Source organism: Haemaphysalis longicornis, unplaced genomic scaffold (genome assembly GCF_048455015.1).
Source record: "Haemaphysalis longicornis isolate Haplotype H1 unplaced genomic scaffold, Haemaphysalis longicornis Haplotype H1 scaffold_2, whole genome shotgun sequence".
NCBI lineage: Eukaryota > Metazoa > Arthropoda > Arachnida > Ixodida > Ixodidae > Haemaphysalis > Haemaphysalis longicornis.
The window spans coordinates 190,644,008-190,669,829 of record NW_027526295.1 but is presented as its reverse complement, the minus strand read 5'-3'; the positions used below and the strand labels follow the sequence as shown (position 1 = coordinate 190,669,829).

At 46.8% G+C, this 25,822-nt stretch overlaps 1 protein-coding gene across 1 annotated transcript in view; it reads right to left on the bottom strand.

Annotated features, from left to right (window-relative positions):
• Med14 (mediator complex subunit 14) overlaps positions 1-25,822 on the bottom strand; it is a 65,575-nt gene that overhangs the window by 23,933 nt on the left and 15,820 nt on the right. Inside the window, 13 exon segments of the mRNA XM_077698960.1 lie at positions 2,749-3,136; positions 4,451-4,610; positions 6,338-6,416; positions 8,530-8,655; positions 12,414-12,528; positions 13,774-13,912; positions 15,093-15,181; positions 17,695-17,738; positions 21,541-21,648; positions 22,073-22,160; positions 22,609-22,649; positions 23,805-23,934; positions 25,042-25,120. Coding sequence (XP_077555086.1) covers positions 2,749-3,136; positions 4,451-4,610; positions 6,338-6,416; positions 8,530-8,655; positions 12,414-12,528; positions 13,774-13,912; positions 15,093-15,181; positions 17,695-17,738; positions 21,541-21,648; positions 22,073-22,160; positions 22,609-22,649; positions 23,805-23,934; positions 25,042-25,120 — 1,586 coding nt within the window.

Below are 25,822 nucleotides of genomic sequence, written 5' to 3'. Positions count from 1 at the left end.
TTTTTTAACCCCTTAAGTAACCGTCCTCAGGGCTACATTGGTAATTGCATTTCTCATGTGTGCATATTGTAACAAAACCTCATTTGTACACCTCTCCATAGCTCCTAAAAAAAAACAAAAAAAAAACAGCAATTTAAATTAAGGGGAGACGTGGGTCTTGAAATGAACTTTTTTATTAATTGGTCTGTGATAATGAAAATCACTGTGCATATGTGTTTTGTCTTCCTCATTTCAAATATGTAATTAGTTTTCAAGTGGTAGAATTATTTTTTGAGTTATAAAGAAAACACTGGAGCCTAATTAAGTAATTTCTTACGGGCCTTTAAGGAACTTTTTATTCAATTTTTTTTTAAATAAATGGTATGGATGTGTAGCTTAAGACCTGCCATGCATGCTGAAGCTATTTATATTCCTGTAAAGATAGTTGATTGGATAGAATTAATCTAATTATGCCAAGTACAGTTTTCTGAAAACTTATTGACCTCTAATTATTACTCATAACATTTATTTGAGGCAAAATGAGCCAATTAAAATAGCTTCAGCATGCAGTTCATTTTATCCCGAATTCAACGGTATAACACTCGTAGAAATCCCTTGAAAAAAACTACCTCAAAACCCCTGTAAGGCTAGGCACATATGCAAAAAAAGGGAAGCTGAGAAAATCGCAGTTGAAGGTTTACTACAAGTGACAGTTTTATCTATTGAGCATATGAAAAAAAGAAAGGTTCTAGAATGTAGCTCGCGTTTCGCTCAACACGAGCATACCAAGTTTGCTGAAATTAGTTGGTGGGAAAATTATGAAATCCTCTGTCTACAGATGGCACCTGGCAGAAAAACTGAACAAAAGCAAAGCCAGAACGTTGCTTCAATTTTTATGCTGTTGGCATCGCGCCGTCTCTCTTTGGTGACTAGGGCTGAGGTGCCGAGCGTGCACCACAGTTGTAAACGCTATTTTGTTATGTTACTGCTTCATTTGTAGCAATCAAATCGGATTTGCATCGCGTGAAGTGAGTTGCAGCGAAGGGGCTGGTAACGGAATGCCCGCCACTGTTCTGTAACGTGCACGCGCTTGCCTAGGTGGGATAACCACGTTTTCGGTTTAATCTACTCGTATATCACGTCACCAACGCACATTGTGCACAGTGTGAACATTTATAATTCTCAAATCGCTCATCTATATGGCAACCTGCCGACGAGGAAGCGCGCGCCGGAATGCGGGCCGAACCGCCGCAGCATCGTTGATAACAGAATGAACACACTTCCCTTGCGACGTCGGCATGCGGCATCCTCCACTTTATCATTTCTTTACTTTCTATTTGCTGCTGATCGAAAGATAGACGCACCTTAGTGCCCCCGCAGGCGTAATCATATCGCTACGCTATCGTCTCGGCAGCCCGCGCGGGCGCTAAGCCTACCTCAGTCTCGGCGCCGTTCTCGCGATAAGTCGTCGTCACAGGAGCAGAAAATCGTATTTCAGGCGCTCTTAATAATGCCTGTTCTTCCTTTCGATTATCGATAGACATCTTTACTTTATTTTTACGCCATGCGGGGCTTTTGCCGGTCTTCGCATAGACGAATACATGAGCCGTTGCCCTGTGATGGAAGTGCCGAGCAGACGACCCACGGCGCCCAGCCAATGAGGTTGCGCCCTGCGGTCACGTGCAGTCAGTAACCAATTAGGCGGCGCGATCCGTCTCTTTTCTACCCCGGTTTTACTCGCAACCAACGGACGAAACGGAGTTGTTCTGGCGGGGAATTGAAAACGAAAAGACGCGCTTTCGAATGAGACCAAGATGGACGCCGTGGCGCATGTAGAACCCGAGGGGCGAGTCGTCGAAAAAATGCTATTTTCGCGTCGAATCTTGGCCGATTTTAGCGGGCGTCGGTGCTATAAATTGATATTATGGCTCAAATACGTACTCCTGGGTCTGGATATTTTGCTAACCGGTAGAAAAATAGCTCTACTTTCCGGAAATGGCGATTTCTAAAAATCGATTTTTTTGGCCAAATTTCGGGATTCCAAGACCCGCGTCTCCCCTTAAGTAGCCCAAAGAAGCAGACCCCAAACAGTGTGCACACAGATGTATACCGGTGCAATGTGAGAACACACATGTGCACTGTATTTACAATGAAAGCTCAATCACAGAAATCCATAATGCAACTAGTTGCTCAATGTGCACATGTCCACACAGAATGTTGTTAAGTGACATTTCTTTTTGTTGGGGTTGTGCTGCACCTTCTATCTACAATTCCCCGAAGCAGCTATCAACAGAGGTTGTGGTTTCAAGAAGAAAAAATAGCATACTAAGCGTTAATCGTGACAAAGGTTTGTTCAGAAGAAAGGAAACTTGCGGTAAATGGACATTGGAATTGCTCACTGTGAACACTAGTTGTCATTGGCACAAGCATGACAAACCAGAAACCGGGCAACTGTCACCATTCCATTGCCCTGTTCAAGCAAGAAATTGACTAGGTATCTTCCCCAAACAAGTTCATGCCTAAGTTTGCACCACCACCCAATTTCTGGCTAGTCATGGGAGTGCCGATAAAAATGAGAACGGGCAGTGAGCATTCCCACGTACTTCAATGAGCTTTATATAAACCAAAGAAATCTTCAATGTGTTCCCACATTTTCCCAGCCCCATTTGTCTGCTTTGAGCTAGAAAGAGTCACGAGTCGGATGCACGCACGAAGGGCGGCTGGAATTGCGAGCAGCGATGGCAGGAGGGGTGGGGGCAAAGCACCCACCGTCGATCTTGGTGCAGGGCCCGTGCACGATGGCGAACGTGTCCAGCTGCAGGAAGTTGGACACCCGCAGGAATGCCTTGGGCAGCTCCGTCTCCAGGGCAGAGCCCTCCTCCGAGCCCCGGCCCCCGCTTCCGGCGGACGGCGCAGAACCTGGGCCAGTCGAGGCAGAAGCGGTGCCGCCGGTTCCCGACTGGCCCAGCGGAGTGGAGGCCCGCCCCAAGGGGGTGGCTGCGCCTCCGACCGCGGCCCCGGCAGCCACGCCGCCACTGCCGACGGCCGAGGTGGCAACAGGGTCCTCGTCCGGCAAGGCCTGTGGCTGCACCGTCAGCAGGTAGTAGGTGTGCACGATCTCCAGAGGGCTGCCGGGGCTCTCCTTCAGGTCCACCACCTGCAACAGCACACACGGGAGCCATGCCATTGAAACGAGAGCAATAGACGATGATGGGGAGAGGCATGTGCAGCCAGTTTTGCACACACACCAGAAAACAATGCATGCTCATGCGGTTCCATCGGGATCGAAACCAACCGCCAGGAAAACTAGCCTGGTCATTAAAGGGACACTAAAGACACAGCAGAAGTTCATTCGTATCAATGAATTAATAAGCCCAGACAACAACTATACAGGGTGTTGCAACAGTAAATGAGTGTCTGTACAACTTGTTCCTGAGCAAACCACTGCTTTTTGGTTGTCAAGCGCCAGAACAACTCACTTCCGTCCCGATGACAGGCAGACGCAGTGGCCTTGCCCATTCCTTTAGTAATTATTTTTCTTAACTTTTTTACCCTCTGTTTCGTACATGCTCTGGATACCTAAGCTTATAGCTACAGGGGCAGTAGTGGGCTGGAACATTTTGGAGCAGCTCAGGAAGCAAGAAGAATGCTGCTTTAGAGCAGCTTTGGAACAGTAAAAGGGTAGTTTTGGAACAACTTTGGAACCGCAAAAGGCAAATTTTGGAGCAGTGTAAGCCCTCATTCACACAGCCATCACCTTCTCCGTCACGGCACTGTCACATCAACAAGCCGCGACGGAGCCGTAAACGGAGTAGCACTCGTACTGGAGCTCTCGGACAGAGTACAGGGTCGTCTGCCCAGTGATTAGTTTAGCCTAGAATTGAGCGTGCTTAATTTGAAAAGTAAAGAAAATGGCTTGTGCTCACTTTTCGCTAAATTTAGCCGTAAAAATTTGTTTTCTGATTAGCTGGTTTACCTCGAGGCATGGTCCCGTCGCGTTGACGGGACAGAAACGTGGGAACGTTTCTGTAGAGGCATGGTCAGAAAATCAGCTCAGTGGGAACGCCTTATTGTACAGCCCTACGCTTTGCGCCTGCATTTCTTCATTTCTTCACCTCTCCCCTTCTCCTCAGCATCGCGCTCTTTGCGTGCTGGTAAAAAAAACAGATAACCATTGGTATGTTTGTTATCTGACTAAACATGACGTTACTGCGCGTCACTCTTTTTTCTAAACATTGTATTATGCTGCCAATGATGCTGAAATATACCGTGCTATTTTTCTTGCCCTTCCGTGCTGTGTTGGGGCAGATTTCGCCTCAACAAATTTTCGCTTCAACGAATTTTTTTGCACATCCCGTCAATTTCGTTGTAGTGGGATTCGACTGTAATGCGTATCATTCTTATGCCGTACCATTCTTATGCCACTTAAACAGAGGCATGCCTGCCAGGACCGAGCCAATGGGGCACCCACCACGTAGTAGTTCTGGTGCTTGCAGAGCTTGATGTATAGTGTGTGCGGGCCCAGCTTGCTGGCAGGATGGTTCCGGGGCACCACCAGTGGAAGGGTCGGACTGGTCAGCACGGGCAGGTGTTGCAACGTCTTCTCACAGCGCTTGACAGTCATCCAGAACCTGCCGCAAACGCAGATATCAGATGGGAGAAACGAAGAAGCAAGGAGAGGATGGTTAGATACATGCACAAATGCTGCACCTGCCAAATAGACTTTTTCTTAACCCTTTGAGGGTCACGGCCGTACATGTACGACATCCGCAAACACTTTCAAAATGGTCAATGACGTACATGTACGGCATCGCTTGTATCTTTAAAAAGCGCGCCTTTTTCGCCAACGTCTCATGCATGGCATGTGCTGCCACACGTCGGAAATACGTCAAATTTTTTCTTGCGCCGATGGCTCTTCTTCTTCTTCTTTTTTTTTTTTTTATGATTTACTTCAGCAGCGCGCCGGCTATCGCTTGCGCATCCGCTAACGAGGGGGCGCGCTGGGTATCGCCCACCGGGTACCCGGGCGCCTCTTGCTTCTTGCGCCTGCCACAGACCAAGGTCGCCTGCGAAACTGATGAGGCTCATTTCTCTCTTTTTTTTTTGTATTTTATGAGCGGTGTGCCGTCTACTGCTCCCGCATCCGGCCGCGCGCGCCGGCGCGTGCCGGCGGGCGCGCAGCGGCTGGTTTCGGTATCGTCCTTCGGGCGCTTCCCGCTTTTTGCGCCTGCGAAACTGATGTCTGGTTCACTCAAAAGGTGCTGGCTTGTTACTCTCCCATTTTTATTTAGAATTTTTCTTGTGTAACGCCATAATAAACCACATGTATGTAACAACACAAATGATTTTTTTGTCACTTTACGGCCACCCAAAAAAATTTTGATTATTTTTTCTCGATGTAGATTTGTTCATAGAATTTAAATCCGCAATAAAAAACAATTGACCCTGGGGGGACGCATTTGGTGAAAAAATTCGACCCTCAAAGGGTTAATTTGTAAGTGTTCACCTACTCAGTGTATGAGCGCGAATCCAGGTCTGGCCACTGATAGTTTTAATTTCCCGCTGATTTCTTTTAGATGCAGAGCACCTTAGGGCCGTGACTTGTCGTCGTAGCTCGCTCACTGGACCCAAGTAAAGCTGGCGTTCCGGCATAGCCGCTGTTGTCGCGATGTAACCCAGAGGCTTCAAAAGCCAAGCGGTTAATATAGTCATAACCGCTCGAAGCTCGCGAACCGCTGGCGCTTGTCATACGTCTCCCTGTTGTTTAGCGCAAAGAAAACTGCAGGTAGATTTGAGGCAAAATATATGTAATTAACCTGGAGCGCCCGCGTTCATTTAGTTAGGAACGCTTGTTGGGTTGGTTTTTTACGATAGCAAGCGAAAAAAAGTGGCAGTACAACGCTGCCACGAGCCGGAAGAAAAGCAAGCACGAAAAAAAACAAAACTCCCACCGGCGCAGTTTCAGGCAGGGGGCGCACGAGCACTGCGACGGCGGGAAATTTGAATTGCATTGGGTGAGTGCAGTGAGCGGATAACGGCGCTACAGCCCATTACGGCGGATCACTCAGTTCTCTGCACTTCCGATAGCTTTTACACCGAGCGGAACAGCTTTAATTTTTCTGTTTTTGTTTTTTCCCATTTTGCTAGCAGCTTCCACAGCTGTAGGTGCCACTCGCCACATCACTTCTCCGTCCTCCCAACATAGATGATTCAGGGGCAAAGAGAATACTCCATTGCACACACTGACTCCTCCACGTACAAGAGTGAAATGCCATGTCACTCTTGGGCGCCTGACCGTGCACTGTTTGTCAGCCGGCTGCGACTGAAGTGTAGGTAGAAAAGGCAGACGGTCACTCACTTGAGATCGATGAGAAGGCTGTCCAGCTTGGTGGCATCCTTGTTGAGTGCCTCCTGGATTTCCCCAATCATGGGGGGATCTTGTTTGTGTGCAGTAGAGGGTGGTGAATCAAGGAAGGAGGGGGGGGGGGGGATGAAAGAACAGAGCACAACATGATAAGTCCACTGAAAACCTTTCCTTGCCAAACGCCTAGAATGAGCTTTCCGTTTTTTTTTTGTTTTTGTTTTTTTTAAGCAAAGCACACCCCTGGCAGCAGACTGGCACGCAATACTAGTCGGTTTTCGCAACAGTACAACACTGGAAGATGATGACTGCGCGATCACAGACAGTCAACTAAACGGTTGAGTAGCCCATAAAATAGTTGCAACACCGTTCATAATGCATCAAGTTTTGAAGCAAGGTTTGGTAGGCCCTCCTGACCCTTTACAGTTCTGCTTTTTTTTTTTTTCTTCAAGCTATATTCCAACCTCTTTTTAACACACTACAGAAACCCACTCTGCCGCTTAACTCTTTTATTACGGCGGAAAAACGGCCGATTTTGAGTGCTTCCACGAAATGTTTTTTTTTTTCACTTGAACTGCTGGACACACTTAGCCTTGCTATGCATGAAATTGTAGCTTATAGATTGCTCTTCCAAACACAAAGCAGCAGTTTTGTTAAAAATACAATTACTTATAGTTTATTCGTCAAGTAATCAGAAAAAAGCCCCCAAGAAAAGTATACGAAAAACACAAATTGGCAATTTTACCGAGACTAAAAATTATTTCAGGAATTTTAAGATATACAAATTGTTCCTACGTTTCTTGGCTATGATTCAATATATAAATCAACAGTGTACACCACGTTTTCGATTTTTGAGGGCCCGTCAACCTAGCGGAACTGACAGCTGTACCACGCCGCGAAGGCACTCAAGGGTGAGTGAGTCGCTGTAAAATGCGCATCCAAGTATACTCTTTTGTGTTCTCGCACAAAATCTTTATCAGTTCGGTGGTAAAAAACAAGAAAAAAAATCCAGCGCTATCGAGAAGCGTCGCACCTGAACCCTGCCGCGCTAATCTGACACGAGCGCCAGGTTATCTTGAAGGTAATAGCGTGATATGGCGCGGTGCATTTGACAAAATATTCTGGCCGTACGTTGTCGATACCCTAAACACAAAATCAAAACCGCAGTCGTCAGATAAGAAGCACGTTTTGTTTATAAATACAACCTGGAGTCACAACGAAATTATCTGCCAGCGCTTGTTGAAGTGCGAGGCACCTGAACCGGAGCTTCGTCGTCCGAACTGAAATCTGAAGATTCCACATCATTGCTTGACCCCTCACTGATGCTGGAATCAGAAAAATCGACAGTAGGAGCTGCGAAGTGCTTGCTACAGCAGTCCGACTGTGCGGAAAGCGGCGCGAACCCGACGCCATTTTGTCTCCTGCTCCCCTCTACCTTCGGTTCAAATTTCTCTTGCTACACCGCTACCACACGAGGCACATAAACAAACGAAACCGAAATTGAAAGAGAAGTTGCCAATGAACACACCAGATGGCGATAGTTGTCTGTGGAGCGCGGGTTTCAGATTTTGTGGGAGATTTGAAATCATCGGACGCCGGCTTCCGATTGCCTATGGCGCCGTAGTGAAAGAGTTATTAAGTAACCTTGAACCTTCGAACATGGAAGTAGCATGCTTGTATCATTTTGAACTGGTGGCCTGTGCACAGAAAATGCCCCATCTAGTGTCAAGCTACAAGCTCACGTGCCTTTATCTTATTGCTGCAATAAAAGAAAAAAGTTCCCATGGTTAACGCAGAGTGTAACCCTAAAACACACCACTCTGAAATGTGCAAGTGCACTGGTGTGCCACGATGGAACACTGGTAAGTGTTCTATCCTTGCTTGACCTCGCTTGCTACTTTTCTTTTTATGGCTTGCGATTGGTATTCAGCTCTTCCTTTCTTATCCATCTTCATGTGTGGCTCACTAGCAGTGCACCACTGCCAATGCGCTGCTTCGGTGCACATGGCCTTACTTACTTGCGGTACATTACGCTGCATTCCCGGCCTGTACGAGCCAAGCCAAGTAAAGCCGTCATTAACCAAGTTCCTCAAGTCCGTATCTATGCCATAGTGCGGCATCAACACCTTTCTTTTGACACAGAGCAAGCTAGAGATGGCAGGCAAAGTCTACAAAAGGGGGCCACCTACTGTACTGCGGCACAAAGGCCAAGAAGTATCCGGTGTGGGTGTCCACTGTGACCAGCAGGTGCTCCGACTGCATGCAGGGCTGAAGGAGGGGAACCTGAAGCATGGCCGGAGAGCCCTGGATTGCACCTGGGGAGAAGCAGAGAGGGAGAGTCAGGGATTTATACACACCCCCCCAACACCCCCCCAGAAGAAAAGATTCCACAACCACAAGCACCCTGCCTAGGGATTTATACAACACCCCCCCAAATATCCCACCAACACCTCCCCAAATATCCCACCGACACCCCCCCAAAATCGAAATTCTGCATAAACCCCTGGGGAGAGTGCGCGCACCGCTATCAGGAACACGCCAAGCCTTACAACATGTCTTCAATCATCTAAAACATTTGACTAACTTGTAACAGTATAAACATTCTTACGACCGAAGCCCAAACAAGTTGCCAGGTATATATATACTATGTGAGCCAAGCAAGCAGGCAGGATTGAATGGAAGGAAGCAGGACCGATTTTCTTGACGCACTCAGCCCTTCTCACGGAACTTTAATTAAGCTCCACAAATCCATTTCGACTCCCTTTACCAAGCAGGCTGCAATCGGCGGTAACCACCCTCTCCCCAAACACACGTGGCAGCAGTCTTTCAACATTGAGACTGCTCAGCACGACTCTGGGCGGCACTCATGGGCAGTGCCAGACAAGCTTTCTCTCTCGAGTTGAGAGATGGCCATAGAACGCACTGCTATGTAAGAGCTGATAGCTGGTTGCCGTACATGTGAGCTAGCCCGTTCATTTGTAACTACAGTGGAACCCCGATGGTACAGCCCCCAGTCTCGCGATAACCCGCTTCTTACGACAGGTCACCATGGTCCCGGCAAACTCCCCCTTCAAACAATGCATTAAAACACTGATTACCTATACCATGCTCTGGTGCACGTGGTCCGCTTCATACAACGGACCGTGGCAGGGATAAACCGGTGCTTTTCTCATCTTTCACACCCCTTCACCACCTCTTCTTGACCTTTGTTTATTCTTAACCCCAGTTTGACGATTGTTGATGTGCAGAGGTCTGCAGGTGGGCCAGACCACTAGCTGAACAGACGCAAGCAAGCAGGCGAGTATTGGTGGGCGGGAGCTAACCTTCAATGTCCCCACGCAGAATCAGGACACCAAAGCACCAGCTGCAGGCAGCCAGCGGACCACGAATACAAAGCTCCCATAGAGCCAACGAACATGACAGTTCAATGTCCCCACGCAGAATCAGGACACCAAAGCACCAACTGCAGGCAGCCAGCGGGCCACGAATACAAAGCTCCCATAGAGCCAACGAACATGACGGAAGATAAGACGCAACCCCACGGCAGTGACCGAACACCCACTTTTCTTGCCCGCCCAATCCAAGTTTCTTCCTTTCACGATGTTCTCTCCCCCCCCATCTCGTTTATTTGTGTCCTTCAATGCAGCGGCGCTGTTGTTCCGTTCCTTTCTTTCTCGCCTTTTTTCCATCACCGCCTCGTACTAGCGTTCGTTTCGCTTGGCCTCGGCAGTTTCACTCTTGGCTTTTCCCTTCTCAATTTACTCGGCCGCGTGGCTGCGTTGGCCTTCCCAGGCTGTGCCACGCCGAACGATGAAGCATACGGAGAATGAAGAGGGCACTGTACAAATAAAGCACTTATATACTTCACTTTGCATTTGATTTAGTCTTCTGCTGGTGAGCGCCATTTACATACACGGGGTTCTGAGTGACTTATATTGCTCGTCGAGTTTAGCTCAGCAATACGATCACAGCTCTCCTGTGACATCAGGCTTGCACCGCAGTGCAAGCTGGCTTTGATTATTTATTTATTTTTATTTTTTAGAAACGCTGTATTTTAGCTTACTTAAAGGCCAACTGCAACGAAATTTTCGGCTCCTTAAATGCACTATTTTCCTGTAGTATAACCTTAAAAATTGCTACCTGTAAAATTTGGAGGCCCAAATGTGCTTCGCTGCATCGTAAACGAAGATCAAAAATGCTCTTTTCAAACCGAAACTGGAAAACAAGGGCGGCCATTACGGACGGCCGGAAGTGACGTTACACTCAGGAATCGAGTGGGCGCAGCCGGCGAATTTTCCCACAGCTGCCTGCGAGAAGACGGCACGCATTCGATGTGTTTCTGGTCGTCTGTTGCTTCATACATTTAAAACATGCGGGAAAATGGGTTGGGAAGTTTGTGCAACCATTATTCCTTCGTTGTGAGCTGCTGAGACGACGTCCGGTAAAACGAAAACACGGGCATCGCGAGACGTCATGCCGAAGCTGGGTGCACAAAAGGCAGTGTTGAGCGGTAGATGGGCGCCGGCACAGCTAATATGCCCTGTGCTGAACGAACCATCCTGTGTTTGTGAGAGAAAAGAAAAAAAGAAGTCTATCGTGGGAGGAAAGTGTCGAAACATGCCGGCTAGAGTGTAAGAATTCGGTTTCAGCGCATGTTGTGAAAGTTCAAATCCAGAATTTCATTATTTTTGTTTACACGGGCAGTTTTGTTCCTGTTAGCAGGATGCCCGCGCCAAATCATTAGATAATGATACCACGCAGCGACGAAAGCACTGCAGTGTCTTCACTCGTGAAGCAGTGACCTTCCCCGAGGCTCAGTACTGCGAAATGTGGCCTTGTTTTTTGTTTTTCTAACTGGCGAGAGAAATGTTGCCAAAAGCGGCTAGTATTTATTTGTTTTTTGACGAAGTTGTTTGATCTAAATCGATTCCGTGTAGTGCGGCGCGTGCTGTACTCGTCCGCGCCCCGACCGGCGCGATAACAGCAATAACAGTGACAACAACGTATAACCTCGCGTCGGCGCAGAGCTCTTCGATGGCGTCAGCGTACTCGCGCTCTCGAAAAGTCGACCGGCCGATCGTGCAGTGGGCCGCACAGCTAGCTGCTGTACTCGATCACGCTCCGCGACCGGCCGCGACAACAGCGTATCGTCTCGCGCCGGCCGTTCTGCTCGTAGAAACGCCCGGCCGCGAGCTTGAAGTGCGCCGCACAGCCGCCGCAGTCGTTCGCGCGCCGACGCACCAAGCGGCCGCGACAACAGCGTACCGCCTCACGTAGGCCGTACACGCGTTCCGCGTGCTCGTCGAGTCGACCGAGAGCCTGCTGCTGCCGTCGCGACCACGAAATCGGCCGTTGTGCTACTGCCGTATTCGCTCTAGACCGGCCCCGGCACTTTCGAATTTGCTCTTTATGTATCAGCAACCCAGAGTTTCTTCAGCTTCTCGCATTACGGAAACGCGTGAAAGCAATTATTCTTGCAAGAGGCACGAATTACACTGCTCACTCGCGTGAAGCCGCACATAAAAGGGCTACTGAGGAGAGGCGACGGCCGCACGGGAGTCCTGACTGGCACGTCACATCCGGAAGTCCGCCGCAGTGGCGGCAAGTTGCGGCGACACTCTGCTAGGTGCTGCCTCGGCTGAAGTGGTGTGTTTTCGAACGGTTTTAATAAAAAAACTGCACGTTTTTGGAGTTTAAAATTAGGTCACAGGGGACTTTAGAGGTGCATACCACACATTGAAGCAGAATTTAGGGTAGGTAAATTTTCGTTGCAGTTGGCCTTTAAGGTTCACAAATTATGCGAGAACGCGCTCTATACATAGTAGTATAAGTAAGTTCTTAACCCACCTGTCACGTGAGACAGTCTACTAGGCCGGCATTTACCCGTACCCCGACCATACAACATTTCGGCCATACGATGCTTTCGCGTGGTCCCTTGAAAGTCGTATTATCGGGGTTCCACTGTAGGACAGAAGTCTGCACATCTGGTATAGCTTCAGCCACAAGGAACGTTTGGGAGCTCTCTGGAACAAGACGTCTCCTTCTTACAAGTGGGCCCAAGACGGGCACTCACATTCCGTGGAGGTCCCCAGGAAGCCCTTGAGCCGGTCTCGGAGATCGGACAGGCGCTGCTTTGTCCGGATGTGGATAGTCTGGATGAGAAGCTTCTCCACCGACAAGAACTCCGACTGTAAAAACGACATCAAAACGTGTAAATATACCACATAAGCTACCAAACACTCCACAGTCGCCGTTAGGGCACAGAGCTTCTGCAGTCAGGTGCACTTTATCGTATTAAGGTGTCAGCGAATGGGTGGCACATTTTTCATAAACAGCGCAACAGACAAGCAATACAGTTGAACCCCTTTATAAGAGACACGTACCGGGGAGCAGTTTCTGTCTCTTATACGAGATGTCTCTTATAAGCAGGGAACCATGTTTTCACTTACTAATCAGACCCTAGTTCAATGTGGGCACCGTATGACTAAAATAAGCTTAAAAGAACGCTAAAGCATGTTGCAAAAGATTCATTCTAATTTACTTTTGGCCCCCAGAATTTATGAAACAGTTCTGAATCTTTGTTTGCTTTTTGACTGTATTTACACTGTTTTTAAACAACCTATTTACAAGCTTTTTTCCTTTCCCTGTTTGTGGAAGATGAATCGTAGATGTTGAATTCACAAGCCTGATGAATAGCCAGAGCGCACAGCTTCTTCCAGTCTGTGCTGTGGTTATTCATCACGCTTATAGGACTCAACATTTGCGATGCTTCATGATTGGGAGATACGAGAGTGGGAGAGCCCACATGTGCGGTCGCGCTCCATCCAATGGATGGCAGTAAGCTTCCACCGCTTCTGTAAGTTGCATTTCCATTGCCAGGGCTTCTCATCGTCATTTCATAGCTGACTGACCCACTGTGTGTTTGCTGAAGTTATAATAAATAGCGACTGCAGGAGTCTGTCGTCCACCTGTGTTTCCACAATGGAAGCAACTGCAATTAGTAACTGGTGGCACTGCATCTGAAGTTAAAATGTCTGTTACAAGCGAGGTTGATGATTAAAGTTCAAGGATGACTTGTCCCTTATAACCAACTGTCTTCTACATCCGATGTCTGCTATAAAAGAGGTCAATTTAATGGGAAAGATTGGGCAGCCAACCATGTGGCTGAATAGTGTCTCTTATACCCATTTGTCTCTTACATCCATGTCTCTTATAACGAGGTTCAACTGTAATTCACTCGGATGGCCGACCAAAGGCAAGGAGTATCCAGTGGTGAAGCAGTGCAGATCAGCTCAGAGCCACTTAAAGGTCAATTCCCAGATAGTCAACAGCCTATCAATTCTTACAAGGCTCCTTCCCCACATCCCCACCTGCTTACAACCACAGCTCCCCCCCCCGAATGACCTGGTTGTTGGCCAATCCCCCTTGCCCACCTTGATGGCCTGGTCGGCCCAGACGGCGTCCCTGTGTGGCAGCGTCGGGTTGTGAGCCACCCGCAGAGGCTTCCCGGGGTCCACTGGATCCACATGGATGTTCAGCTGGTACGCCTGCCGCTCCTTTGACATCTGGTCCCTGGGAAGGGGAGGACAACGTCCACGGGGTCCCCCACAATGTCCACAGGAGCTCGCACGGATAGCAGACGCAAATGTCTGCACCTCCATCAGCTAGTCTTATTATAGCAAAACTGGCACACAATTATTCTCACCCTGCATCCCGTCCACACAAACAAGCATGCTTGCACACACAACTTGCAACCTCCTGGGCCTTTACCCACCCACAAAAGCACATTTCGAGTTCCATTCAATGGTATGAATAGGCAGTGAACGATTTCATGGAATCAAGAACAGCATAGCGGATGCTCGGTACACTTTTTAAGGATTTGTCAAGAACAGCATAGCGGATGCTCGATGCACTTATTAAGAATTTGCTTTTTGCCGACTGAATTCTTTTCTTATGTGGCTGCCCCGTACAAGCTATTCAATGAAATAAATACTGTGAGCTCAAATTTGGCAATGAATGTTGAAGATTATGAAATGTTGACAATAAACGATAAAGCACGCCCCTTTCCTGCCCTCTCACAAAAAAAGCTGTAGGGGCATTTAAAGTGTTGCATGCTGATCTGTGTCGGTGCTGGTATGCACAACCAGCTTTGGTGCTGCGAACTGCATCACTGTCAACACGGTTCTCGCGTCAGTACTCCCCAACAGTACTCATATGAGCACTCCTCTATTCGGGACACGCTGCCACTGAAACTTACTATGCCAGATTCAGCTTACATCAAATTAATGTGGCACCTGGAGCATGGCGGTAATACCGTTTAGCTTTCAGCTACAGGAAGTGCATTTTTCAAGGCCACTAAATACAAGTCCTCCAATGTGCATGGGCCCATCAAATTATCCTAAGGAGTCTTGGTAATCCCAAAGCCCCACAACGGCACGCATCTCCGACTAGGGAGTCGATTAGGCAGGCTAAGCAGCAGACTTCTCCGAGAAATGTTCCTAGTGAGATGGCACAGTTTTATTACACGTCCCTTTGGCTACAACAGCATCATCGTCATCATCCTTCTCCATTCCACTGCTTGCGTGTGTCTATAAGCCACTATATACTCTTTCCCTAGCAGAAGCACTTGCATGCTTGTGTGACAAATACCGCTCACATGAATGCAACTTTCAGGCCCAGACCACACTGACATACTGAAACACTTGCCCTGCAAAACTAAAAAAACATAAGGAAGAAATATAACTTAACTTACCTCCAGTATTGAAGCACCAGATTCTGGCCGGCCCTGTACTCCTCAACGCGGACGAAATCGCCCAATCGTTCTCGGCACAGCCGCACCAACTGATTCGAAATAAGAATTAGAAAAGGGGGCAAAAATTAAACACGAGACAGGCGACACAAACACTGTGCAATACAGCAGAGAAAGAAAAGGCCCAAACTGACATAGTATTATAATAGTTCCCATCGACTGCTTCAGGCTTGGTATGAACTTGAGTGCAAGGCATCACACAAAAACTCGATTTGTGCTATTCCTCCCAGCTTCGATTAGACAACCTCCTCTGATGCCTGCCAATGAGGATGTGTGCTGAGTTAGCATCAAAGTTTAATGTAATATTTCCCTTTTTTCTTCAAACATGAAGTGTTTCAATGGCTTTCCAACTGAAAACTTCAAATATTTGTTCCTCACTCATGTCTAGAAGCAGAAATAATTTAAATAATTGAAATTTGGTAAAGTGCAGAGCTATATAAGCATCCCAATGCTATTAACTCTTTCGGGACCGCCGGAAAAAGTGGTGAAAAAGGGAGGTCTCGGTACAAATTTTTTTCTACATAAAGCAAAGGCACCATCCTGCCTTAGCATATACCAAAATGCAGCTAATTATATGTTCTTTTACATACAATACCAAGTTTTACTTCAACACTGACAATAGAACCATGAAAAAATCTGAAACTAAGAACTTCGTAAAAAAACTACAGAAAAAGATAGAAAGAAGCGTAAATATAAAAATATTGAAAAAGAATAAAATTATTTCAGGATATACAAAATCTAACACAGTGCTTTGTTTCTTCATTGAAAAAGTTTGATGCGGCTAGGTGTAACTGGTTTTTTGTTTTGTGTGTGATCTCTTTGGCACTAGGGCCATGGCTACGTCGTCGCCCAGGTACACGCCGGGCTCTTGTCTCGGCGAAAACTTGATCCGTTTCTGCGCTGGTGGCAGGAGATCACCACCATAGGTAGTTAACACCCTAGCGAGTAAATATAAACCAGACAGAACATAGTTCGAGCGCACATACCTACTCCAGGGCCAATTGAAACCGAAACCAACACCCACCTTTGAGCGCGATTTGATGTTCCAGGCTGATCGACGCATGAATCCTCACTCGAGCTGAAATCCGATCCCTAAAGCCGCATTTCGACTCTTCACTGCCACTCTCATCGTTAAAATCCACAGTAGAAGGCGAATATATGCGAGCCGAGACGAGGCGGATTTCTTATCGCGCTCGCACGAGTATGACGCCATGTTTGTTTACATTCGAAACCACTGCCCGTCAGAATAAAATATCTGACGCGTTGCCGCCTGGCGATAAAAAAAGAAACTTCACAAAAGAGAAAACTCCAGTTTTCAAACTATCTCCTAGATGTCGCTAGGTGTTCCTTCGAGCGAAAATTTGTATTCTGCAGGCTCGCGAAACCATCGATCATATGTGATCGATGGCCTATGGAGCGGTCCCGAAAGAGTTAATGTGATGCTAACACATTCAAGAACAGGTAAACAACAAGTTAAATGTTTGTTACCTGCAAAGCATCATCGCAGCATTACTCTTAAGCCCAGCCCACACTGTTGTTCATACACGCAAGAATGGTAACCCAAAAATGGTATGCCGAACTTCTACTGAAAATAGGCCATGTAGGCTGCAACAAGCCTTTAGCTACAGCAGACTCCCAATTATTCGAACTGAAGAAGACCCCAGGATTATGTTTGAACTATTCAAAGTTTGAATTATCAGAAGTTACTTAAATATGACTTGGGGAAACATGCCTACTTGTGTTGTAATGAAACAGTCCCATATATCTAATAATACAACATTCACACACGATACTAAAATGCCATTTCCACTTCGAAAAAAAAAAAATAACATGAATGGATGACTGCTTTGCCTTTGCATGAGTTAAAAAAAAAAAAAGAAGTTTTTGATGCTAGTGCCTTGTTACTTTTCTTTCTTTCTTCCTCAATCCATATGCAGTTGTTGGCGCACACAGTTCCACTTTGATGTGTGTATGCAGGTAATCGGCTTTATTGGTTGATTGATTGATTGATTATTAGGTTTTACGTGCCAACGCTACACAGGCGATGAGGCACGCCATATGGAGTGCTGCAGAATTTTGACCACCTAGGGATCTTTAACGTGTGCTGAAACATGCGTTTTCGCTTATTGCCTAAATCAGAAAAGCAGCCACCGCAGCCGGGAATCGAACCCGCGTCCTTGTCAACTTTATAGGTGACTGTTCCTGATATAAGGATGCAAATGTGCAGCCAGAAGTGGCAAATTCAGCATATGTTTTCTGGCTAGAACAAGCAAAAAGTACGGATTATAATTATAATTTAATTCACGCAATAGAGCAGTTTGAATGAAGTGGCCTTAAAATACATTGAAAACATAACTGGCGAACCAAAATTTTGAAATGTTTGAATAAACCGAAAGCTTGAATTACCCGAGTCTCGATTACCTCGAGTCTACTTTATTTGCACCAAGTTTGAAATAACTAACCATCATGTTGATGTTGCAAAAATGGAAAAAAAAAAAAAAAAGGTAGTGGCAACCCAGCACAAGTTGACAAACCCAAGACTCACCTGAGAATGAATAACCTCCAATTGTAGACTAAGGCAGAAAGAGTCTGAGGAAGATAAGTCAAGGCACACATTCCATTTGCTTGGTCTCGCATGTAAGTAGTAGTTTTTTTGGCACTTTTAAGGAATGTAAGAACCCCCCAGCTATCTTAACAGCTGGTTAAAATCAGGTAGAGGTAGTCTGGTGTCTTACAAAGTACACTTCACCTGTAGTGTGATAATGACAAACAATGCAAGGACCAACCTGCAAGAGCATGTATGTGTGTACAATAGTGAGAGGGTGGAGGGTTAGTGTACACTGTACTACCTCCCTTGAGATCTGGAGCAACAGACAGCCGATTTTTGTGGAGCAGTGTAGTATATGCTCTCCATGCCAAATGAAAAGGCATCACTTGAAACATGTTGAACCAAAGCGGTTTTCCCGATAGGGCCCTAGATCATTTCGAAACGAAATATTTAGATCTGCCAGCCATAAGTACACAGCGCAGTAACGTAACTTCAACTGTATGGGAGATGGAACGAGGTGTTTAAAAGCTTGCCCCCAGCTAGAAAAATAATATAATGCAGTACAGGATAGACCACTTATAATAACGTATGTCGTGGCAGCCGTGAAAATCCGCACTACAAACAAACAATGTACAAATCCAACCCCATCACAACCTTTCAGTTATTCTTAGTTTATGATCACTCAAACTAACAGCAATACGGTCTTTATGTCATCTGCTTTTTTTTTTTTTCCACATCAGACGCTGCTGCACAGTCTCACAGACCGCGAGCGTGGCTTTAACTTCGTTTGAGGAAGCCTGTCAGCATTTGCGTCTAGAAGAACTGACGCCGCAGGAAGAAAAGAAGACGGGCTTATGTCGGCGGGTCAACACGATAAGAACAGGAGCTGGCTTTTTTTTTTTTTTTTTACACCACCTGGCGTTCTTCCCGATGCCAAAAGCGGTTGCAACCAGCACAACGTACAGGTAGTGGAAACAACCGGCACTATCTCCAGTTGTTCGAAAAGGAAAAGGGCGGGTGCTTATCTGCACACCGTTCTAACAGAAACAACTTATCATATGAGGACGAGGGGGGGATGGTGATCTTTTGAGGTTTGCAAAGAGCAAGATCAGTTGTGGTGTCAGCTTGGTCATGGCTCATATTGAAGAGTGAATGGGAAAAGCTAAAACAAGGTTTTTGGAATTTAAAATGTTTAATTGCTTGGAAAAACTAAGTAAGCCTCCATAAGAGATCAGAATAGAAGACCCAGAAGGAACATCCGAAGCGGTGCGCGTCAGTGGGGCAACTTCCAAGCATGGGGTTCCCACGCCACAGTGAGCGTCGCAAAAAACCGCCCCCTCCGGGAACACCCATAGACATGCACACTCGCGTCGGGTGTGGCGGCGTCCTCCCCTCTCGAGGCGGCCGGGTGTCCTGACATGGCCGTTGCCATGCATTGCGTTCCTACAGTTTTCTGCGCGAGTTTCGGGCAGCAGTGGCAATGCTGACGAGTGGCTAAGTGCTTTGGGGTCGTTGGCTCCGTCGACCGCTGATGTGCACCCACGGTTCTCGCTCCTCGTTGTGAACAATTTCCGGGTAGGCTGAGAGCTGGCCCACAGTGGTTATCAGGTGAGTGCAAACGGAACACGCGAACTCAAAGGTGCCTATTAGTTCCTTTTCTGTGTCTCAGTGAAAGGAGAGCGGGCAGCATGCGCTGCGTAGGGTGGCTGATTCCGTCCCTTTTTTTTTCTTTCTTGCAACCCTAAGACGATGCCCCAGCTTCACTGGTCAATTGGCGAACCTGCCAAAACACCGCACTATAAACGATATTGTGCTTCAGGCAACCGTATTTAAAACGGTCTGGTTACACACTGAGTTCTATGGGAGGCAAACTGGTAATCACAAAAACCCGCGTTATATCTGGTCCTGCACTATGAGCAGTTACGTTATAAATTGTCTACACTATATCTCCTAGTTCTTTATGCAGTTTCTGAATAATGCATTGATACCAACACAGCCGCTTTTATACATACAGTAGTGTCATCTATAGATGCTACATGGAACCACCTTTCATACTTAATGCTAAAATTTAATGCTAAATTAAACTTATTCCCCATTTTATTTAGAAATTCCTGAAGGTTACCCTCTTATATAAAATGCTGGCTTTCGTATGAGCTAGAGGACACGCACTCCACAAAAATTGGTTGTCTGTCCCTTTAAAAAAACTTGCTGAGAGATGCATTGCTTATGATCTCATAAATAACACGGTTATTAGTGCAAGCAAAACGCAAACAAGAAACTGGACATATGACAGGTGCTGAAACATCAACTCGGGTAAGTTTATGAATAATTTTGTAGTTCCAAAATGCCTGCTTTGCAAATGACCCCCCCCCCTTCCAGAAAATAGAGATTCTAGGTATTGACACAGGCAGAACTTTGTTCCTCCCAAACACCCCATTAGCTGGAAAGCCTATACTCGGAGACAAATTTCTGTGGCAATACAAGGCTATGGAGCCAAACCTTGGCTTTTCGCTGCACACCTGGAAGTCGGTCAACAAAAATAATTGGCTGGAGGTAATCTCAGCGATTCCAGAATATACAGTTCTCATGTTTTAGACTTGGATTGATAATGCCACTAAATTGCTAGCCAGAATATATGAAACAGAGAGCATTTTTTTTTACATTTTTGGATATTTTTGGTATTGGCTGTCGCCGTTGGCGCTGCAATGGTTCCCTTCCGGAAAAAAAAAAATCAAGAAACGAAACATGGCATTTGTGCTGATGGCTTTCGACAGTTCGCCACTTCATTCCCCGCATAGGATTTGTAAAGCTTCGCTGTCTAAACAAACAAAGTGAGTGGTGTGCAAAGTGTACGCTCAAGTGATACTGATGCAACCAAGACTCTCCGCCGTTTTCGCAATTCATTCGGTTAGCCAGTTTCCCGCCGTAAGCAAGCGTGTGCGTAAGCACGTGTGCACGCTAGCTCTTTCGGTATACCGCGCCCGCGCTATGTCAGTATGCTGCCCATGCAGGTGGTGCTGCCCAGTTTCAAGGTCCGGAAGAGCTTACAAATCGGTGCATTCTACTGCAGCGCTTACAAAATTCACTTCTCTTCTGAATGATACAGAGTCCACGGTCAGTCCGAGTTCTCCAGTTCACGGCCGCTCGGGCGGCCGCGTCCACTCAAAGCATTGGCTTGTGTTTACAAACAAATGAAGAGTGTGAAAGGAGACGCCAATATGCCCGCATGCTCGGTGATCGTGGTTCAGCGCACTCAACCATGGAGCTCATGCGAAGAAATGAACTGTATCAAATGCGTATCGGTCACGTCAAAACTGAAACCGAAACCAGTTTCTTGGGAACTACTTTGGCGCAGTAACACAAAGCAGTTAACTTCCCCCTCTCCCTCCCCCCCACAGCTTTCGCTCCAATGCCACAGAAAGTTGTCCCCGAGTATAGACACCAGCCCTACTTTTACCAAGTGCCCACAATGCCCGCACACCTACTGCAGTCGGGACACACTTACCGGCTACTTTCAAATGGGTGCCGCACAAGCATCTACGGGGATACCATAGCCCTCGCTCATCAGTGAAGCCCCAAGGGGTCCTCATACAAAAAATCCAGAAACTCACTCTGAAGCCCTACTACAGCAAGCATATTAAACGGGTCAAAAGTGAGCGACAAAACCTGAGAAATCGTGTTGCCACCTTCAAAAAAGAACTGTTGGCAGTTTCTCAGCGCACCAGCCATGTCTGAATAGTCCTACGCATGCCTGTGATAAGAGGCATGGAGGCCTTCTTTTCCCCAGGAGTGAACTAGCTAGTTCCCTTGCCTCCCTTGACCAGGGAGGGGACAGAAGGATACGTAGGCAGGTGTAGAGCTCGTGTAGTGGCTTGGGGTTGTCCACCAGCCGTGCCTGGATCAGCTGGTGGATGAACTGCACCTGCAGAGGGTGCACCAGGGACCGGCAGTCTGCACCAGAGAAGGCGGGGGAGGAGGAGAAAGGGGACAGTGAAACTATTCCATTTGCATACAAATTTTCAAGAATACTGCATTTTTCAGGGTGAAAAGTGCACGTTTTTGACAGTGCACCTCTGCAAGCATAAAGCCCTAGAAATAGAAAAATAAAACACAAGCACACAAAAAGGAGAAAACAACGCTGAATACATGAACAAATAAAATGCAATGCTTTATTAACACTTGACCTACAGGTCAATACCTGAACATGTTGGCTTAATGCTGAAGGTTGCACACTGAGTGCACAGGTCTTTTTACCACCCTCCCCCACATAAAAGTCCAAGGAAAAGGGCGACACGGCCACTTGGCTCACAGTGTAGTGCTTAAGATAGCTCTCAAAGTGGGAAAAGCAAAGCAGGAGAAGGGAACAGGATCGCACCTCCGGTCTCCTTGTCTTCCACCAGAATGTCGATGTCCAATAACCTCCACGGAATGTGGGGCCCATCACCCATCAGCGTGAGAGACACCTGATGAAAGGGGGGATTGGCAAAAAGAAACACCATTTCACATTACTATTAATTGCTGCTATTATTCAGTGCTGTTATTAGTAGCTATTACAACCGAATATTTTTTCTGCAAACATAAGAACTACCAAATTCTTCATTCAACCACAAAAAGGCAGTCCCATACCCTTGTATATAAAATGTAAAAAAAACAATTTCAGCATTTTCTACTTATTAATGCATATGTATTTCCTCCTCCTATGTGCCCAAGGTATCTAAGCATGATTTGCTTCATTCGGCAAGGCATCAAGGTCGCACACAGGCAGCACGCCATTTGCATGCTTATTATCAGTACCCTACTTCACGACCATGAACTGCCCGTCAGTCACAAATGGCTGCACAAATACATCGAGTTGCTCAGTAGTAATCCATTAACGAGGCATCCCCCCGCTATAGAACAGAGAAAACTCACCTCAAATTCGTGCTCTACATGAAATGTGACCCGTCCATTTTCTGAAAGAAAAAAAAAAGTGAAAACATTGAAGGGGGGGGGGGGAAACCAGTAAGTGCACTGGAGATGGAACGGTTACAGGTCTGTTTAAGCAAGCCGTTCGCACAGCTTCCAAACAAACATCAAGATGCATTATGTGCTTCGTTCAAGGACAAGTGAGGTCAAAAACCAGCGGTTTGATTTAAAAATTGATTGCAGCCGCTATAATCACCAGGACAAGTGAAGTTAGGATACAAAGAGATTATTTGAAAAGGAGAGTGGTGCATGCATGCTTCAATGAGCAACTGAGGGGACTGCCCCAAGCAGTCAAGTTTACACCGTTTCCCTCCAACTACTCACTCACAGGGACACATTTTAAGCCGGTCATTTCCAGCGTGGTGAGTGGGCACTTAACTAAGGACTGACAACGATTTGCAGTGGAACAAAAACCAAAGCCCCAACTGCTGCAATGTCTGCCACAGGTTACCCAGAGTGCTGCACGAGTGTAGCCTCCTCCGTTGTCGCATCCTGGGCAATGCTTCTTGTTTCCTTAATGCGAACCAACAAGCCCAACTCCCATCCTTGCTACAGTCCATTGCCCCCCCCCCAATTCCTCCCAAATATGAATCACTACCCCAGACTGTCACAAACAAAAAATTTCCCACAGAAAGAAAACCAAGAGGCAGACATTTGCCCCCCCTCAACACCACAGCGCATAATGATTTGCTGGTACTGTCATGAAAGCATCTCAAAAACTCAAATTACAGCAACAAGGGTTCCACTGGGTAGCCAAATGAATGCCTAGCACTGCTCCGGAATTTTGACACTTCACGTGGTAATTGGAACAACCCCTCAGTTAAAAGCAAAACTCTACTCGGACAGCACTGGTCAACCGACTGCACAGAAATGGCTCAGTATGGACTTGCAACAAAGGGAGTCTGACACAGTCTCACAACTACAGCACTAAAATTTTAATCTAACACAATTCCCTTCTACGTGAAAACGTGAGCTGGTGGATGCAAAATACAACACTACCACAACAGTTGTTAGAAACCAGAGCCTTGAAGCTGGGCCCAGTCTTGATTGCTGGCCTGCAGCCTCGCCACAAAGCTAGTGTCACTAAGACATCTTACAGCCCACACTAATTCTGGCGTAATGAAGTCCTGGGAGAAACTTGCCTATTCGATGTGACCGCATCTGGGAGGGCAGATCGGATGAGACAAGGCGATACTGGATGATTTGGTCAAGCCGCTGCAAGGTGCTTTTCCTTTCCGCAGGGGTGATGGGGTCGGGGGGGACAATCTTGTCCTGCGCGCACACAATAAACAACATACGGGTATGAGCAAGGAGCAAGGTACTACTGCGTAAAGGTCTGAGGGTGTCCAAAAAGTTTTACGGGTATTATCGGGGCATAGTAAACATATTAAGGTTCCAACTGTCCTACTATGACCCCAGACGCAAGAAGCTACCTGTAAAAGGCTCAGAGATTCCCGAACCCTAACGGAAGCAATGTGTTGAGTGTATTGACAACTAGAAATGTGTAAGCATCACAATTTTCTTGTCAATCTGAGCGAAAGAAAGCTTATTAAAATCAAACCACCGTATTGAGGACTTAAGAGTGCCTACCAGATTAATTAAAATAGAAGACACTAGTTGTGTAACAACTTATGCACCTTCAAACTATAGTAAATCACTTAGGGCACCCTGTGCCACTCTTGTGTGTTAATACAGAAGCAGCTGGTTTGCCTCAAAGCAAATAAGAATCAGGCACTAACAAACAGCCTTGAAGGACAGCAATATCAGAAAGGGATGCGTGACAGCAGGAAAGACAAGCGCGCACTGAGTGAAATGCAACCACTCAATGCTGAATGCCCAGCTCAGGAATGTTCATAAGCCATTTTTTGCCCAACTATTGCAATGGCAAATGCACTCCTCAAGGATAGGGTTTCCGCACAAACAGCCGGTTGCTTCATCAACTACTGACAGGCTTTTTTCTCCAGCTCCAGTCCTTGAAAATCTGCACCCCGTACATCAGAGCTTACTTGGTTCTCGGTGCTCCACGACTGCTCAAGACGTGCCTAGCTTTGTCCCTATCGCAAATTCATCGAGTCAAAGACGATAAAGGCCAAGTGGTGCACCACAAGCAGATTCTCCATGCTTTTGAAAGTTTGCTCGAATTTCCCCCCCCCCACCCGGAACATAAACGAGCCCCCAAGAAAACACAGTGCTGCTGCTCACAGTACGACACTGCACTCGCACCCGCAAAAACCTGCCATCAGTACAACAGACCAGAATCAACACAAACTTCATTTTCGGCGTTCCTCATTAGCAATGTAAAAGTGCGAAAAATGGAAAGAAAGTATTGATGCAGACTACTCCAGGCGGAAGGGGGGAAGGTTCCTGCGAGGCACTCACCCGAATGCACGTGGGCAGCCTGGAGTAGGTGCCCAGGGTGAGGACCTCAACCGCACAAGGTATATGGAAACTGGGAAGCCTGCAGGGGGAGAGAGAGAGGGACAACAATTAGTCAACAGCAGCGAATGGCGGGCCTGAAAAGGTGTTGACACCCCACGCCAGACAGCTTCGGGCCCTTGCCCCTCCCCTCCAACTTCATAGCATAGCATAGCAGCAGACGGCCACAAATTGAGGCACATCGTTTAAGCACCACCCTGCGATTTTGGGACTTACAAATACACGCTTGCACACATACAAGAAATGTTGTTTGCATAGCAAAACCTATTCGCACTGTAATTTCACAAAGTGGCAATGAAGGGCCAAACCTCCTTCATTCAGCCAATTATTGCAATATTTGAGCGTATATAAGAGAGGAACAAAACATTATTTTAACTTGCAGATCAACTTAGCAAACCTTTACTAACAGATCAACCCTTAATGCTTAGTTTTCACCAAGACAGCCCGACAACTGGACTCCGTGCACCTACCCGTAGGAGACAGTCCATGAATGAATCGTTGCCGCAATCAAGAGATTTTACACCACTGTTTTAGAATGGCTGCCAACTCAAATTAGGTGGCCACTGAGATGCAAAGGCTAAGAGTCCTCCGCTAACCTTTGGTCCCACTTTCTGTCATTTCAAACAAGGGCCTCAGGTCCTGACTGAGAGCACTAATGCTGTTGACACGGCATACAACTCAGTCTCCACGTTCTCAACAACAAGAATACAAACAGCCCACAACC